This window comes from Elephas maximus, chromosome 11 (genome assembly GCF_024166365.1).
Source record: "Elephas maximus indicus isolate mEleMax1 chromosome 11, mEleMax1 primary haplotype, whole genome shotgun sequence".
Taxonomy (NCBI): domain Eukaryota; kingdom Metazoa; phylum Chordata; class Mammalia; order Proboscidea; family Elephantidae; genus Elephas; species Elephas maximus.
This window is the reverse complement of record NC_064829.1, coordinates 29,046,715-29,064,669: the sequence shown is the minus strand read 5'-3', so window position 1 is coordinate 29,064,669 and position 17,955 is coordinate 29,046,715. Positions and strand designations below refer to the sequence as shown.

The 17,955-nt window shown below is 37.6% G+C and overlaps 1 protein-coding gene across 3 annotated transcripts in view; it reads right to left on the bottom strand.

Annotated features, from left to right (window-relative positions):
• The window catches only part of RBBP8 (RB binding protein 8, endonuclease), a 132,716-nt gene that overhangs the window by 23,461 nt on the left and 91,300 nt on the right, over window positions 1-17,955 (bottom strand). For 2 of the 3 annotated variants that reach the window (XM_049900493.1, XM_049900495.1), the window contains 6 exons: window positions 12,016-12,191; window positions 9,654-9,758; window positions 6,696-6,793; window positions 4,012-4,124; window positions 1,881-2,775; window positions 1,670-1,796 (listed from right to left, as the gene is read on the bottom strand). In XM_049900493.1, coding sequence (XP_049756450.1) covers window positions 1,670-1,796; window positions 1,881-2,775; window positions 4,012-4,124; window positions 6,696-6,793; window positions 9,654-9,758; window positions 12,016-12,191 — 1,514 coding nt within the window. The remainder of the gene's footprint in view (window positions 1-1,669; window positions 1,797-1,880; window positions 2,776-4,011; window positions 4,125-6,695; window positions 6,794-9,653; window positions 9,759-12,015; window positions 12,192-17,955) is intronic. The other variant, XM_049900494.1, reaches the window with a different exon arrangement.

Sequence of the window (17,955 nt, the reverse complement as noted above, 5' to 3'; positions counted from 1 at the left end):
TCCCATTTGGGAATGGGTTTTCTTTGTTATGTTAATAAGGCAGTATTAGTACAGAATGTGTCTTAAATCAATCTCTTTTGAGATACAGGAACAGATTAAGCAAGCAATCAAACAAGCAGCACAAATGAAGGGGAAAATACATGACAGCCAAGGAACCTAGGAATAGAAGCTGAAAAGAGACAAGGACTCTACTAGAGCAGACAGACAAAGAAAGAGCCTTCTCTTGGAGCGTGCCTCCTAAACAGAAAGAACATATGCTTCTGTTCGTTAAAGCCACCCACCTGTGATATTTCTGTTGTAGCAGCACTAGATAACTAAGACAATCATATATTGTTTAAGATTCCCCTTATATGAAAAGTCCTGATTAGGCAAATCTATAGAGACCAAAAGTAGATTAGTGGTTACCAATGGCTGGGAGTGGGGAGAGGAGAATGGAGTAACTGCTGATGGGCACAGGGTTTCTTTTTGGGGTGATGAAAACGTTCTAAACTTAAGACTCTAGTAATGTACAACTTTGTGAGTATGCTAAAATGACCGAACTATATACTTTAATGGGTGAATTGTATGGTATGTGAATTATATTTCCATAAAAATGTTTTTAAAAAAGTTAAAAGTGTAACAGTGTCTGGAGGAGTTCATAATGTATATAGATATAATACATAAAAACTATATGAACTGTAGTCACAGAACATAAAGTGCTACGATATTAACTCTAGGTAGATTACGAAAGGTTAAGAAGGTATACTGTAATCCCTACAGTAATAATGGAGGGAAAAAAGCTAAAAATAATTCAGAAGTCACAGTGAAAGGATGTTTCCACACAAAGAGTAAAATCCTTGCTGGAAGAACAACTAAAGAATGTGCTTTAGGAAAAAAGGAAAACAAATGCAGAACAAAGGAATAAATTTCCAATGGAGAATAAAAGAAAAAATACTATATATGAAGCAGAGAAATATTTGGTGGCTGAAAAAAGGGCCCCTTTCAAACACAGCAACATTACGAAGAGACTCATGCATGTATTAGAGCAAACAATGTTTCAAACCAAAAGTTTAAAAACCTACATAAATATATATATACACATGTGTTTACATGTAAATGCAAAGAAAAAGAACAGGTATCTATGGGGTGAGGAACAATGTTTCAGTGATGTTCTACTTTTTACTCTTTAAAATTCTGTATAGTCAAAATTTTTTTAAAGCTTTGGTAAAGATAATAGGAAATAGTTATATAAAATAAACGTACATAATCACCTATAAAGGTAAGAATTAAAAGATCTCAATTCATTTTTCAAAAAGCCTAAGAGCAGGAAAATCACACACAGGTAAAATGAAATCAATGAAAATCATCCCATAAACACAGAAACATGGAGGAAGAAAGAAGATTCTTCCTTGCCCAAAACTATTCAACCTGGCTAGGGACTATTAAAAAACAAAACAAAAGCAAATCCATTGCTGTGGAGTCAATTCTGACTCATAGAAACCCTATAGAATAAAGTAGAACTGCCCCACAGATTTCCAAGGAGCGACTGGTGAATTCAAACTGCTAACCTGCTAACTTGTAGCTCTTAACCACTGTGCTACCAGGGCTCCAGGGGCTGTAAACAATATATTACAATACTCAATTTAAAGTCATTAAAAAGCAAGGAAAATCACATGCACAGTGTACATGCCTTGGTTGTTTTGTAGAGACTTTGTTTTGGCAATTCTGCATGGATTTAACTGAAGAACTGATGTAAGTTCACACGCTCCATGGGCTGACCTGGTTTTCATTTTTACTGGCTCATGAGAAGTAGCGCCCTAAAACAGAAATAATTATTGGCATCTAGATGAAATCACAAACAGCTATTTTAATCAAAAAATCCTTGAACGTTTAACACAAACCTTCATGTCACCAAAAAGATTCTCTGTCTCCAAACTTTCACATGGACGTAGAGGGATTTTGAAGACAGGGTTTTCTTCTTTTATTTGTAACGGTGTTTTATTATCTGGAGAAAATTTACTCAAGGACTGGAGGATGCATTCCTGTACATAGGGATCCTCTGTGGAATCTTTGGCTAGCACGCAACTCCCATTCAAGGCCTTACGACTTGAGGAAGAACCCTTTGGAATGGGTTTCAAAGCCTCATAAAGAGTCACTTGCCTAAATCTGTTTTTAGGGGTCTCACTACCTCCTTGGCTTTTCTCCAGACGTTGACCAGCTGAAAACCGATCCGAAAGATCCAGAGGTTTATCCACCGCAAAGTCCCCACTGATGGAAAAATCACCATGGGCTGGAAAAGGAGAAGCGTTTTCTTTATCAAAAGCAGCCTGGGGGCAGCTTACTTCATGATCACTTTCCTCCTCAGTTTTCCTTCTCTTGGATGTTCTGCTTCCCAGTGGTTTCAGGGGCACTGAATGTTTATCCGTGACGGCATCTTTAACGTGGCCGGCGCCATCCTGCGCGCCTGTGGGTTCACTTGTACTCTGACTTGCAAGCATCTGTTTATTAGAACATGACTGGCTAGCGATCATGTTCCCTTTAGACCCAAGATTATGCTGTGTGACAAGGCCACTATCTTCAGATTTTGATCGCATTTTCTCTGGTCTAGAATTAGAAGTGTTGCTGAAAGGGGCTATTTTCAGATGTTTTTTTTTCCCAGTCTCCAGAAGAGAAGGGGACAAACTTGTATTCAAAGCTAAACTATTTTTCACATTAGAGGTGGTTCCAAATACAGGAGATGACACCCGAGTAGTCAATTCTTCTTTGGGAGGAGTCTTTGACGTAGAATCTGAAAATCTAAATACACAAGAGTGATAAAACTTACTTCATACTAAAGAAACAGGGTAAAAATTAAAAGACATAGTCAGAAACCTTTGTTAATACAGGATTATTAACAGTGAGGGCTTATCTACTGACTAGAGGCAGAAGGTTAACCAAAATTTAAGGCAGGATATCAAAAAACAGGAAAATGATAAGGAAACCTATGTGTAAATACCGGGATATTCCTGTTTTATAAGAATTTTTCCTAGGTAATTAAAATAATTTCTATATAAAAAAATTATAGTATAATAAATTCTACTGGGGAACCGAATTTCTTTGTTGCTATGAAATCTTTGTCCTAAAAACAAAATTCTTACACTACAGAACTGAAGCTAAATGAAGACCCAGCCTGTTTCTAGCAAAGAAGATAGGTGTGAAGAGCACTGGGTTTAAGCTGGAAGACGGGGGCTGGGTAAGAGCTCTGGCTCTGGCACTTAAGAGCTGTGTGGTCAGTCTTACACAAGCCTTTTAACCTCTCTGAAGCTACATTTGTCATCTGTAAAAAAAAAAACAAAACCAAACCCACTGCCATCGATTCCGACTGACAGCGACCCTATAGGACAGGGTAGAACTGCCCTGTAGAGTTTCCAAGGAGCGCCTGGTGGATTTGAACTGCCAACCTTTTTGGTTAGCGGCCATAGCAGTTAACCAGTATGCCACCAGGGTTTCCAAAAAAAAAAGGAACGGGAGCAATAAAACCTACCTCGGTGAGTTACTATGATGACAAATTAAGTACACGTATTAAAAACAAATGCTCTTTTCAACGGCAAAACGTTACATTTATATAGGTATAATTAGTTAACGGATGTTTTGAAATTAGTAAAAACGAGAGGTTACACAATGCTGGAAATTCACCTAAGCTTATAGACACATTTTGTACAACATTCGGTTTTTGTAAATATTTTAGAAATACAAACCCAGAAGGGATGACTTGGTTTTTAAAGGGGCAGAGTAACAAGGCTGGGAACTCTTAAGTATTGCCTGATAGAAGTACAAAAAGTATCTAAAGTAATATCCGTTAATACTACCGTAATGCGAAAAAGCCCCCAACTGGTCATATGCTGGGGAAAGCATTTTTTTTTTTTTTTAATAAAAATATACTCAGAATAACAAACTGTACATCAAAAGACATAAATGGTTGAATCATATGGAACTCACTGTAATGGAACCTCACCAACAGCTTATTAAAAAAAAAAAAAATTACCAAATTACCTTAAACCATTTCCACTATTTCCTGTGGATTCCTCAAAAGGTTGTTTCTTGTGCTCTCCTTCCAGACAATGGTAGAGCTCATGACCTAGAGGGCTCATGGGACCTGGAGATTCCTTAGGCAGAAAAATATGAAGCACATATATAATGGGATATTACTTAATTATAAAAACGAATGAAATACTGATACGTGCTATGATGTGGATAAGCCTTGAAAACGTTATGGTAAGTGAAGAAGCCAGATACAAATATCACATATTGTATGATCCCATTTATATGAAATATCCAGAATAGGTAAATCCATAGAGACAGAAAGCAGACTGGTGATTACCAGGGGCTGGGAGGATCAGGGCTTATGACTTAATGGATATGGAGTTTTCTTTAGCCCATTGCCGTCAAGTTGACTCCAACTCATAGTGACCCTACAGGACAGAGCAGAACTGCCCCATAAGGTTTCCAGAGGGTGGCTGGTGAATTTGAACTATCAACCTTTTGGTTAGCGGCTGAGCTCTTAACCACTGTGCCACTAGGGTTCCAGGAGTTTTCTTTAGGGGTAATGAAAATGATTTGTAACTAAGCAGTTATAAAACATTGTGAATGGATTAAATATCACTTAACTGTACATAAAATGTTTAACTTTGTTATGTGATTTCACCACAATAAAAAAATGAAGCACATTTGAAGTTTTAAGGAAAAAAAAAAAAAGCACCACTATTTTAGTTTTTCACATAAGTACATTCTACTATTGGTATATAAAACTCTTAATACCCCAAATCAGCATTATTAAGATGAGGGGAAGGAAACAGATACATTTACACTGACAGGAGATGAATTTAAACAGGTCCTTTAGAGATCAGTGCTTCTCAAACTTTAACATGCATACATGTCAACTGGAGATCTTGTTAAAACGCAAGTCTCTTTCACTAGGTCTGTGGTGGGGTCTGAGATTCTTTCTCTCTAAGAACCTTCAAGGCAATGCAGATGCTGTTGGCCTGTGGATGACACTTTGAGCACCAAGTGTTTAGGTATTACATAGTTCCCTTAATACATTTGGTGTTTAACAGATAATAAACTACCAACTTGCAGGCTTACAGGAAGGAGGGAATCAGAAATAATTTAAACACATTTAAAGTTCAAGGTTAAAAACTACTATCACTTGATGATGGATTTGAAACTAGAAAGGACAAAACTTCAAATGTAATGAACAACCAATTCAATTTTTAAAAATTCAACAGCAAGACAATTTCACAAGAGCATATATATATTTACTGACTAAAGCAAAGTAACACTGTTTTTAAACTGTATGATGAAAGCACTTATTCTTAAAATTGAAGAATTCAAGTCTTCTATTTCCTAGGGATTAATTATGGGAAAAAGGAAATGTATCCAATGTAAGAAGTATTTAAAATAATGAAAACAAAACATAGAGTCAATTTCTGACTCGATCCCTAAGAATTAGGTCTAATTGGATTGGCACTTGTAAGGACAGAGGAGGACTAAAGTAGCTATAGTAGGCCCAAGGATTCAGCATGTTTTCCAAAGCAAACTCTAGTTTAAAGGATTTTTAAAAAATCTAATAAATTTTGAGATCAACCTAAAGATTTAGGCCTTCTCTTAGATTTAATGAGGTGGAGAGGAACCCAGAGATTTAATGAGGTGGGGAGGAGCATTGGCCAAATCCTATAAGCCGTCATTACCACCCTAAATTTTTTTAATAACTGATTTTATTTTTGAGGTTGAGAAGAGACACAGTAAACATACACCAATTCAACCATTTCTACATGTACAATTCAATGACACTGATTACATTCTTCAAGTTGTGCAACCATTCTCACCCTTTTTTCTCAGTTGTTCCTCCCTCATTAACATAAACTCACTGCCCCCTAAGTTTCCCATCTTTTGAGTTGCCACTGTCAATTTGATCCTATATAGATAGATCTTAAAAGAGCTCAATGCTCAAGACAGTAAGTAGTTAAGCTAAACTACCGTTTGGTTTTCAGAAAACTTCAGGGGATGTTTTTGGTTTGAGGTTTAAATATTATCTCAGGGCAATAATTTCAGGGGTTCATCCACCCTCCATGGCTCCAGAAAGTCTGGAGTCCATGAGAATTTTAAATTCTGTTCTACATTTCCCCTTTTGATTAGGATTCTTCTATGGAATCTTTGATCAAAATGTTCAGTAATGGTAGCTGGGTACCATTCAGTTCTTCTGGTCTCATGACAAAGGAAGCAGTTGTTCATGGAGGCAATTAGCCACATATTCCATATCTTCCTCCTATTCCTGGGTCTCCTTCTTCCTCTGTAGCTCCAGGCAAATCCATTCCAATTATTATACCTTGGATGGGTGCTTGCAAGCTTTTAAGACCCTAGGCACCATGCAACGAACTAGGAGGTAGAAAAGAAGCACTAAACACATTATTAGGCCAATTAACTGGGACGTTCCATGAAACCATGACCCTGAATCTCCACACCAAGGAACCAAATCCCATGAGGTGTCTGGTTATATATAAGCAGCCTCGGCAGCTACTCTTTTTATTATTTTTTGTTGTTGTAAATATATCTATCACAAAAGTTCATAGCATCCAATGATATTTGGATAAAAAAATTTTCTTGCCCAGTTCTCTAAAAACTACTTAAAAGGACCTATCAATAATTCACATATCATCATCAACTAGACAATTACTTACAGATTCTTCCTGAACATGAATTCCAAGTGTTTCAGCAACAACTGTAGCTAAATTAAAAGATGACTTTTCACTGGAGTAACTGCTTGTTCCATGTGTTTCTAAATAGGCAAAAAATAAAGAACTCTACCAATTATACAAATAGACAAAAAACAAAATAAAGAACTCTACCAATTATACTATTATAGCAACTAGATACAGAGAAAAATATCAGAAAATGAAAATGAAAGAAAGAGGCTCAAAGAACCACTTTACAAGATGGCACTGGACATATTTTTAAATTCTGGGCAAAAAAGTCCAAAATAGCCACTATAAAATGGTAATAAACTGTAGGTATCTAGAATCCACACTTGCTATACTTTTTTAGCTGTTAAGTTTTCTATTTTTCCTAAACGATTGAAATGCAACAGGTAGATTATCTTTCTTATTGCCACTGAAAAATATCATAAAAGAATTCATATCTACAATGGATTTACTGTGACCTAAGATTTTTTTTTTTCTTAAGATACGGCATGAATGGCAAACTATAATTATAGTGCTTTTCATGAAAACATGCGTAGTGGGGAAATTTTTTAGCAGTGCATAATTTTCAAATTTAAAGCTAACACTTGCTCATACGGGAATCACCTACGTTCAAGTATTTTATAAAGCGTTATGCATGCAGAATTTCAGTAACTCCACAAGTATTTATGGAGTACCTACTATGTTACTATGTTACAGGCACCATGCTAGACACTAGATGAAAAGGTTCTTATCCTCAAGTAGCTTATGAGCTATAGTTAAAAAAGGAAGGTAAAAAGAAAGTTATAAGAAAATGAGATAAGCATTATAATAAATGTACAAAAAACCCCAAAACCAAACCCTCTGTGGTCGAGTTGATTCCAACCTTAAACGACCCTATAGGACACAGTAGAACTCCCCCACAGAGTGTCTAAAGAGCGCCTGGTGGATTCAAACTGCCAACCTTTTGGTTAGCAGCTGTAGCTCTTAACCACTACACCACCAGGGCTTTCAATAAATGTACAACTAAAGGGCAATTTAAACGTAGAAGAACTCCTAAATGTCCCTTAAATAATCAAGAAAAGTTATACAATGCAATGCCTAAGCTGACTCTTGAGAGAAAGAGGAATTTAATGAGTCATCTAGGTTGGGGATAGAGAGAAGGATTCTAGGCATGTTTTAGGATCCACATATAGGTCCAGACAAAATTGCATGTTCAGGAAACTACATGTGGTTCAATTGCTAGAAATCAAAGTACGAAAGATAGTAGTAGTACGAGATGAGCCCATACAGGTAGGCTAGGGATCAGACGATGTTGAGGGGTTTGGAATTTATCCTGCAGGCAGTGAACATATACCCAATTGTTTTCAATGGAGGACAGATGCGATATTTGCATTACAAAGACAATACTGGCCATGATATGCTGATAGGGCAAGAAGCAGTCACTAACACATAAGGGGAATAATAACATTACTGAAACAGTCTTGATGAGGCGCTAAGGGCCTATGCTAGCACAATGGAGTACAAAAAATATGCATAACAGATATGTAACAGGTACACTCATTAAGACTTGGAAACTGTTTAGATATAAGAAATGAAGAAGCAGGAGTCTAGGATGATTGAAAGTTTTCTGATTTAGGTACTTTAAAGAGGTAAGTATAGTGTCATTCACTGAGATTGTAAATACAAGGACGAGGAGCAGGTCTGGCAGGAAAGTTTCAATTCTGGACATGTGGAAGTTGAAGGATAGCCAGGTGGACAAGTCCAACAGCAGGCAGATACAGTGGTCTGGAATTCAGGAGAAAACTCAGACAAAGATATGGATTAGGATTTATTATCTCTCCACAGAGAAACAGAGAGTGAGACAAGGCTATGCAAAAAAACCCAAATCCATTGCCGTTGAGTGGATTCCGACTCATAGCGACCCTATAGGACGGAGTAGAACTGCCCCACAGAGTTTCCAAGGAGTGCCTGGTGGATTCAAACTGCTGACCCTTTTGGTTAGCAGCCATAGCACTTAACCACTGCGCGAAGACTATGCCAAGGACCACATATTGGAAAACAGCAACATTTAAGAGGCAGATAAAGAAGAGCCAATAAAAGTAAAAAAACAAAACAAGAGAACCAGGAGACTGATACACTTCAAGAAACAGCAATTAATAATAATGTGTGTCACAGAAAGATCGAGTATGATAAGGACTGGGAAGTAGTCATTTGATTTAGCAATCAAGCCACTGGCAACGTTTGCCAGAGCAGCTGTAGTGTGAGTGAGACAAAGAAAAGTGTGCAAATATGCGTTCTCTTTCTCTCCCCACCTCCCAAGTCTCTTCCACCTTAGTAAACAGCAACTCTGTTCTTCCTGCTGTTCCCTTTACTCACTGCTCCTTAAACAAGCCCAACAACACTCTCATCTCAAGGTCTTTGTGCCTGCTGATCTCTCTGCCTGGGATGACCTACCTCCAGACACCCACATGTCTCACTTGCTTCTCTCAATCTATGCTCAAATGTCAGCTTATGAGAGGCTGTCCAAATACCCTTATACCTTGCTTTACCTTTCTTCAGAACACTTGCCTCCACCTGCCATATATATTTTTACTTTCCTTCGTCCCCATCTAGACTGTAAGTTCCAAGGGGGCAAGAGCTTTGTTTTGCTCAGTGCCCAGTACATAGTGGATACTCAAATATTTGTGGAATGAGTAAGTAAACCACGATAATGCCTTCTTTACTTAAAAGTATTAGCAATGTACATTAATATGCATAAAAAATATGGATAGGAATCTTAAAATGTATTAATAATAGGATAACATTACTTTCCAATATGCAAAAGTCTACTAAACTACTAATAATATAAACAAAATTATATGGAAAATATTTTTCAAAACCGTCTAGTTCAGAGTGTTGGCCACTACTGCCCACCATTTAGCATAAACTTTAAACTTGTAATCTCAGTATTTTTCTTACTAGCCATTGGAGATTGACTTTGATTGCAAGTGTCAGCCACTAGAATTTCACTTCCCCTGGGGCTGTGTTGTGGATGAGTTGAGGACTTTGGATCTTTTCTCAGTTCTAAGGGGAAAAAAGGAGAGAACTTATATATATAAACAAAGAATGAAGAAAAATACTATCAAAATTTTGATAAACCCTCTGCCATCAAGTTGATTCTGACTTAGAGCCACCCTATAAGACAATTTTATAATACTGTCCATGGCTCAAAAGTTATCCTGTATTTTAAAACCAAAATTTCAGACTCCAAGTAAAAATATCAGAATAAGGCTAAAACAGACAAAGTTTTTTAAATAGCTATATTCTGTTTTTATACAATGAAAAAATAAATCAAAAGTATTTACACCAAAACCAAGCCCATTGCCTTGGAGTTGATTCCGACTCACAGCGAGCCTACAGGACAGAGTAGAACTGTCCCATACGGTTTCCAAGGAGTGGCTAGTGGATTCAAACTCTTGACCTTCTGGGTAGCAGTGCACTCTGAACAACTGCACCACCAGGACTCCAAAAATATTTATACTGAATACAAAAGAAGGATTTCCTAATAAAGAAAACTGCTGTGATTTGTTTCCTGAATATTTCTATACACGGACTTCAACACAATCAAAATTATAAAGATGTTCTTGTCCTGTCTGACAGTAGACTAAAAGGTCAGTGAATGTTCACCCTAGATCCACAGTTTTATATTTTAATTTAGCTCCTAATTATGAGCAGGGTTTTTAACAGTTCTTTTACTTTCCACTAGGTGGTGATACAAGCTCAAATAAAAGAGAGGAAAAAATTCCAGTCTCTTCAAAAATGTCCTCCTCTCTAGTCTCTCAGGGGACTTGGTGGTGCAATGGTTAAGACCTTGGCTGCTAACCAAGAGGTCAGCAGTTCAAATCCATCAGCCACTCCTTGGAAACCCTATGGGGCAGTTCTACTCTTTCCTACAGAGTTGCTATGAGTCGAAATCAATTTGACGGCAACAGGTTTGGTTTGGTTTTGGCTCTTCTACCCATTCATAAAAAAGAATCATGATGCCTGCTTATAATAAAATGGCACAGAAAGCTTGGTGAATTGTGTCAATTTTCCAAAATCAAAGAACAAAGTCTACTTATTTTTTAAAAGGCCTAGCTTACTGACAACAATTCATTTGCATTATATAAACATGCCTGTAACTATGCAACCCCCTGCCCCCAAATACTTTCTTTGTGATAGTTTAGCCTAAAAGTCTTTACGATTTTTTTTTTCTTTTTTGTTGTGCTTTAGGTGAAAGTTTATAGGTCAGGTTAACTTCTCATACAAAAATCTACACACATATTATTTTGTGACATTAGCTGCAATCCTCACAATGGGACAGCACACTCCCCCTTTCCACCCCCAGGTCCCTGTGTCCATTCGACCAGTTCCTGTCTGTTCCTGCTGTCTCATCCTGCTTTTGGACAGGTGCTGCCCATTTGGTCTTGTATATCTGATTGAGCTAAGAAGCACATTCCTCACATGTATTATTTTTTGTTTTATAGTCCTTTACAAATTACTTTAGATTAATATTAAAAGGAATAATTATATCATGTGATAATACCAGGGCTACATGAGAAAACTGTTCCAAAGCATTTAGCAGAAATGGTAAACTGGTCTGGAATTAGAAATATGCCACCGATAAGCTACAAAGTAGATAAATTACAGACATTTTTTGATTACCACTAACCGCTACAAATTAAAATAACCAGTTAAAGATAGCTCCAATGGTGGGGAAGGTGTGGTGAGAACTTGAAAACACAAAAGTTTAGAGCCAGGAAGACCTATATTTCACTTTTGACTCATTTACATGCTTGATAATTGACCTTAGGTGGGTTATTTAACCTCTCTTAAGCCTACCTTCTCCTCACCTGAAAAACAAAGGTGGGAACAGCTACCTCATAAGACTGTTATGAGGATTAAAATACATCAATAATGTATATAAAGCACTCAGCATAAAACCTAGCATATTGTAGGTAGAAGCTAATGTTAAGTTTCTGTACTCTTTCCTGTAATTCCACTCAGTTATATACACCTAAGAATATTTTTAAAATAAAAGAGAAAAAGAAGCTACTCACTGCATTGATAAAATTTTGGGTGTGGGTGCTTACCGATTTACACGAACAACACATGTCCACACATAATACAGGCAGAAAATGCCTTCCCAGTCATTTCACTAATGGAACCAAGAACTTTAATGTCAAATTCACAGCTGTAACATAAATTACCTAAACAAAGGTTATCTTCCACTAGATTGAACAATACAAAAATAGACAAGTTTTTCACAAACCCAGAGAACTGAAATACAATCAGTCCTTACCACCTGTACACACAGAGTGCTCCAATTTAGTGTGTGTCTGTTCTATGTATCGGACATGCAGGTTCTCCTTTCTTCGTAGCCGGTTAACTCCAGAAAAGGAAAAGGCTGTTATCGGTGAATCTGGAATAATATCTTCCTCAGATTCAGGTTCAGTTGCTTGATGCTGTTGATTATTCCTAGAAAAAATAATGGCAATCAAAATAAAACGTAATTCAACAAATATTTATTAAAACATCTACTATACAGAAGTGACCCCAATCCTTTTTAAAAACTTTTCCCAAAACAGAAGAGTACAGAATACTTCCTAACTCATTCTATGAAGCTAGCATTACTTTGATAGCAAAGCCAGACAAAGACACCTCAAGAAAAGAAAATTACACACCAATATCCCTTAAGAATATAGATAGATACAACAGGAGCCTTAGGGGGCAATGAGTTTATGTTAACGAGGGTGGAACAACTCAAAAAAGGAAGGTGAGGAAGACTGCACAACTCGAAGAATGTAATCAATGTCACCGAATTGACCAAGTATAAACTGTTGGACTGATGTATGTTTTGCTGTGTATATCCTCAACAACAAAAATAAAATAAACTCTATTAAAAAAAAAAAAGATGCAAGAATCCTCAACAAAATACTAGCAAACCAAATCCAAAAGCATATTAAAAGGATCATATACCATGACCAAGTGGAATTTATGCCAGGAATTCAAGGGTGATTCAACACTAGAAAATCAGTGTTAATACTCTACACGTTAATAGAATAAAGGAAAAGAAAAACTTGATCATCTCCATCAATGCAGAGAAGGCATCTGACAAAATCCAACACGCTTTCATAATAAAAAACACTCAAGCTAGGAATAGAAGGGAAACTCCTAAAAATGATAAAAGCATTTATGAAGAACCCATAGCTAACTCATACTCAGCAGAGAAAGACTTAAAAGCTTTCTCCTCAAGATCAGGATGCCCACTCTCACCCTGTTATTTAAAATTGTACTGGAAGTTCTACCCAGGGAAATTAGGCAAGAAAAGAAATAGAAGGTATTCAAATTGGGAAGAGAGAAGTAAAACTATCCCTTTTCACCGATGACATGATCCTAAATAACAGAAGACCCCAAAGAATTCACAAGAAGCTACAAGAGCTAATAAATAAATTCAGCAAAGTGGCAGAGTACAAGGTCAATACACAAAAATCAGTTGTGTTTTTATACATCAGCAATGAGCAAACTGAAAAGGAAACTAAGAAAACAATTCCATTTACAATACTGACTAAAAGAAAACACCTAGGAATAAATTTAACCAGAGATCAAAGACTTGTACACTGAAAACTATAAAGCATTACTGAAAGGAATTAAGACTTAAATAAGGATTCTATGCTCCTTGGTTGAAAGACTTAATATTGTTAAGATGTCAGTATTATCTAAATCTATTGTTGAACACAATACCCAGCAAAATTCCAACAGCCTTCTTTGCATAAATGGAAAAGCCAATCCCCAAATTTATTTGGAACCATAAGAGGTTCCAAAAAGCCAAAGTGATCTTGAAAAAGAAGAACAAAGTAGGAGGACTCATACTACTTTTTTTTTATATATATAAGAAATATGTTATTCGTGGTGGCAATATACTCAACCAAACATACTTCCATTCACAACTGCTCCATGAACAGGTCCATAACACTGGTTACATACTTCACATTGTGTCATCGTTCCAACTCTACCTATTGTTTCATCGCCATTATTTTAGGCTCTCTGCCCCTTTAAGGGAAACCCTGATGGCGTAGTGGTTAAGTGCTATGGCTGCCAATCAAAGGGTCGGCAGTTCGAATCCACCAGGCGCCCCTTGGAAACTCTATGGGGCAGTTCTACTCTGTCCTGTAGGGTCGCTATCAGTCGGAATCGACTCGACGGCACTGGGTTTGGTTTGGTCTGGACCCTTAAAATTCTCATCTGTGCTTGAGATTAAGTGTTGTCAGTTTATGCTCACAGGTAATTCTTTATAAGAGTGCTATGCTCGAGGCAAACATTCTTTATTAATTGGGCTAAACTGTTGTTTAGTTTAACGATGACTCCATGGGATGGTTTCAGTTCAAAGTTTAAAGATTATGTCCAGGCATTAAATTTGGTGGTTCCCCCAGTCTCAATGAATTCAATAAGTCTGGTTTCCATGTGAGTTTGAAGCTCTGGTCCACACTACTCTTCTTTTAGATCAGAATCCATCTATTGGGTCCTGGATTGAAACGTTCAGTAATGGTAGCCACACACCATCCATTTCTTCTGGTTGCCTGGTAGAGATAGTAGTTTAGGACTCATACTCCTCGACCTGTATATTTACCACATATTATAAACCTACAGTAATCAAAACACTCTAGTACTGGTGTAACGCTAGACATATAAGCCAATGGAATAGAATTAAGAATCCAGAAATAACCCCACACATCTATTGTCAACTGATTTTCAACAAAGGTGCTAAGTCCACCCAATGGCGAAAGAACAGCCTGTTTAAAAAATGGTGCTGGGAAAACTGGATATCCACGAGCAGAAGAACGAGCCTAGACCTATACCTCCACACCATGTACGAAAACTAACTCAAAATGGATCGAAGACCTAAATGCAGGAGCTGAAACCATAAAACTCTTAGAAAATGCACAGGTAATGCTTTGGAATTTAATTTTTAAAAATGGATTCTTAGATATGACACTGAAGGCATGAACAACAAAAGACAAAGTAAGTAGGACCGCATCAAAACACAACAAAAACAAAAAAGCAAAATTTTTGTTTATCAAAGGACTTTATTAAGAAAGTGAAGAGAAAACCTACAAATTGGGAGAAAATTATGGGAAGCCATATATCGGATAAGGGTTTAATATCCAGAATACATGAAGAACTCTTATCATTTAACAACAAAAAGACAATCTAATTTAAAAAATGGGCAAAAGACTTAGACATTTCATCAAAGAAAAAATTCAGATGGCCTTATTGGCACATGAAAAGGTGCCCAACGTCAGTGGTCATTCAACCTGTTGCTGTGGAGGTGATTCTGACTCACAGTGACCCTACAGGACAGAGCAGAACAACCCCATAGGGTTCCAAGGAGCGGCTGGTGTATTCAAACTGCCGGTCTTTTGGTTTGCAGCCATAGCTCTTAACCACTGAGCCACCAGGGCCTCCACTGGTCATTAAAAAACCAAAAACCAAACCCACTGCTGTCGAGTTGATTCTGACTCATAGCAACCTTATAGGACAGATTGTGATTAAAAAAGGGAAACAACAGGTGTTGGCAAAGATGTAGAGAAACTGGAACCCTCACCCATTGCTGGTGGGATTGTAAAATTGTATAGCCGCTATGGCAAATAGTTTGGTAGTTTCTCAAAAAGTTAAACAGAATTATCATATGATCCAGCAATTCCACTCTTAGGTATACACCCAAAGAATTAAAAGCAGGAACGCAAACGAGTATTTGCATACCCATGTCCACTGCAGCACTACTCACAATAGCCAAAAGTTGGAAACAGTCTAAAGGTACATCAGCAGATGAACAGATAAACAAAAAAACAAAAACAAAACAAAACAAACAAAAATGGTACATACATGCAATGGAATATTATTCAGCCATAAAGAGAAATGAAGTCCTGATACATGCTACGACATAGATGCATCTTGACAACATTATGCTGAGTGAAATAAGTCACAAATAGACAAATATGTATTATCCTATTTATATGAAATATCTAGAATAGCAAGTGAATACCAGGAGGAGGTAGGAGGGAGGGGGAAAGGAAGACATAATGCTGAAGGAACACTGAGCTTCTGTTAGGAGTGATGGAAAAATATGAGAATAGTTAATGGTGACAGTTGGACAACATGATAAACATATTTAATGTCACTAAACTGTACATGGGGAACTCTGGTGGCATAGCAGTTAAGAGCTATGGTTGCTAACCAAAAGGTCAGCAGTTTGAATCTACCAGGTGTTCCTTGGAAACCCTGTGGGGCAGTTGAAGACTGTTGAAATGGCAAATGCTTTGTTACCTGTGTATTTACCACAAAAACAAACGTAAGAACTACTATACAGTACAGAGCTACAGTGTAATCTCTGACATCTAATGTTACATTCCTAAACATGAAAATTAGAGAGGTACTCAGATGATCATAGTACGAGACGGTAAACATTACTATAATAAGTGATGTACAAAGTGTAGCTGATGGCACTTGAGGTGCAATTAGAAGAATTTCAAACGGCAGAGAAGATCAGCAGAGGACCCAGCAATTTCAGTAAAAGCATGCAGTACTCCATACTTGTGTTGGAGGACAAGCTAAAACCACCTGAAGGACAGCCCTGATAAGTGTGCACATAGCTTGGAAGGCAAGAGAAAAGGAATTACGGTTTTAGAGCATGAAAGAAATGTGGCAATCTAGTAGCACTGTCTGGGAGACTAAATAGGACAGAAGGTAAGGAGACAAGGAAATCAATTAGACAGTGGCTGTAATAATCCAGGCAAAAGCTTCTGTGGGTTTGAACTAGAACATTGAAAGTAAGTATGGAAAGGAAGAGACCAACGTTAAACACTGTGGTCATAGAAAATCAACATGGCTCGGCAAATGACAAATAAATTGTGATAATTAATACTAACATTGATAGTTAACATCTGTTGAGAGTTTACACTGCCAGGCACTGTCTGAAACGCTACATGTATCACAACTCTGTGAAGCAATATTACTTTCACTTTACAAATGAGGCAGTAAGGGTACAAAATTTAAGTCAGGTACTAAAACAGTAAGCAACAGAGCGAGGATTTAAATCTAGGCAGTCACACTTTAGAAACCATACTGGTATCCACTGAACGTGGTATCCCTAGTGTATAGACCATAACCTTAATGACTGACTACAAGCGGGTTTCAAACTTTTGAATTTCTACCACACTTCTATCCATGTCCCCTTACAGTCTTTTATTTTTTTTAATTATTTTAATTATTTTAAAACTTAAGTCATATCATGTCACTCCTCTGCTTAAAACCCTGCCACAGGACCACAGTCTCAGTGAACATCTAGCTCAATTGGGTAACAGAGTTTATAAAGAAAATGTTCTATGTTCTACTTTGGTGAGTAGTGTCTGGGGTTTTAAAAGCCTATGAATGGCCATCAAGGATACTCCACTTGTCTCACACCTTCAGGAGCAAGGAAGAATGAAGAAAACCAAGGGTACAAGGGAAATATTAGTCCATAGGACTAATGGACCACATCTACCATGGCCTCAACCAGACTGAGTCCAGCACAACTAGATGGTGCCCGGCTACCACCACTGACTGGTCTGACAGGGATCACAACAGAGGGTCTCGGACAGAGCTGGAGAAAAATGTAGAACAAAATTCTAACTCAAAAATAAAGACCAGACTTGCTGGCCTGACAGAGACTGGAGAAACCCTGAGAGTATGGCCCCTGGACATGCTTTCGGCTCAGTAATGAGGTCACTCCTGAGGTTCGCCCTTCAGCCAAAGACTGAGCAGGCCCATGGAACAAAACAAGACTAAAGGGGTGCACCATCCCTGGGGTGGGGACTGGAAGGCAGAAGGGGAACGGGAAAGCTGGTAATAGGGAACCCAGGGTTGAGAAGGGAGAGTGTTGACATGCTGTGGGGTTGTTAACCAATGTCACACAACAATGTGTGTACTGTTTGATGAGAAACTATTTTGTTCTGTAAACCTTCATCTAAACTTTAATTAAAAAAAAAAAAACCCTGCCACATCTCGCCCATTTCATTGAGAATACAAGGCTAAGTCCTTTTAATGACCCTTGAGGTCCCATATAATCTGACCGCCACCCCTCCCTAATACCTCTGACCTCTTTTCCTATTGTACTCTACTCCAGCCACACTTGTTTCCTTGATGTTCCTCAAACACACCAAGCACACTCCTACCTTAGTCCTTTGTTCTTACATCTGCTTAG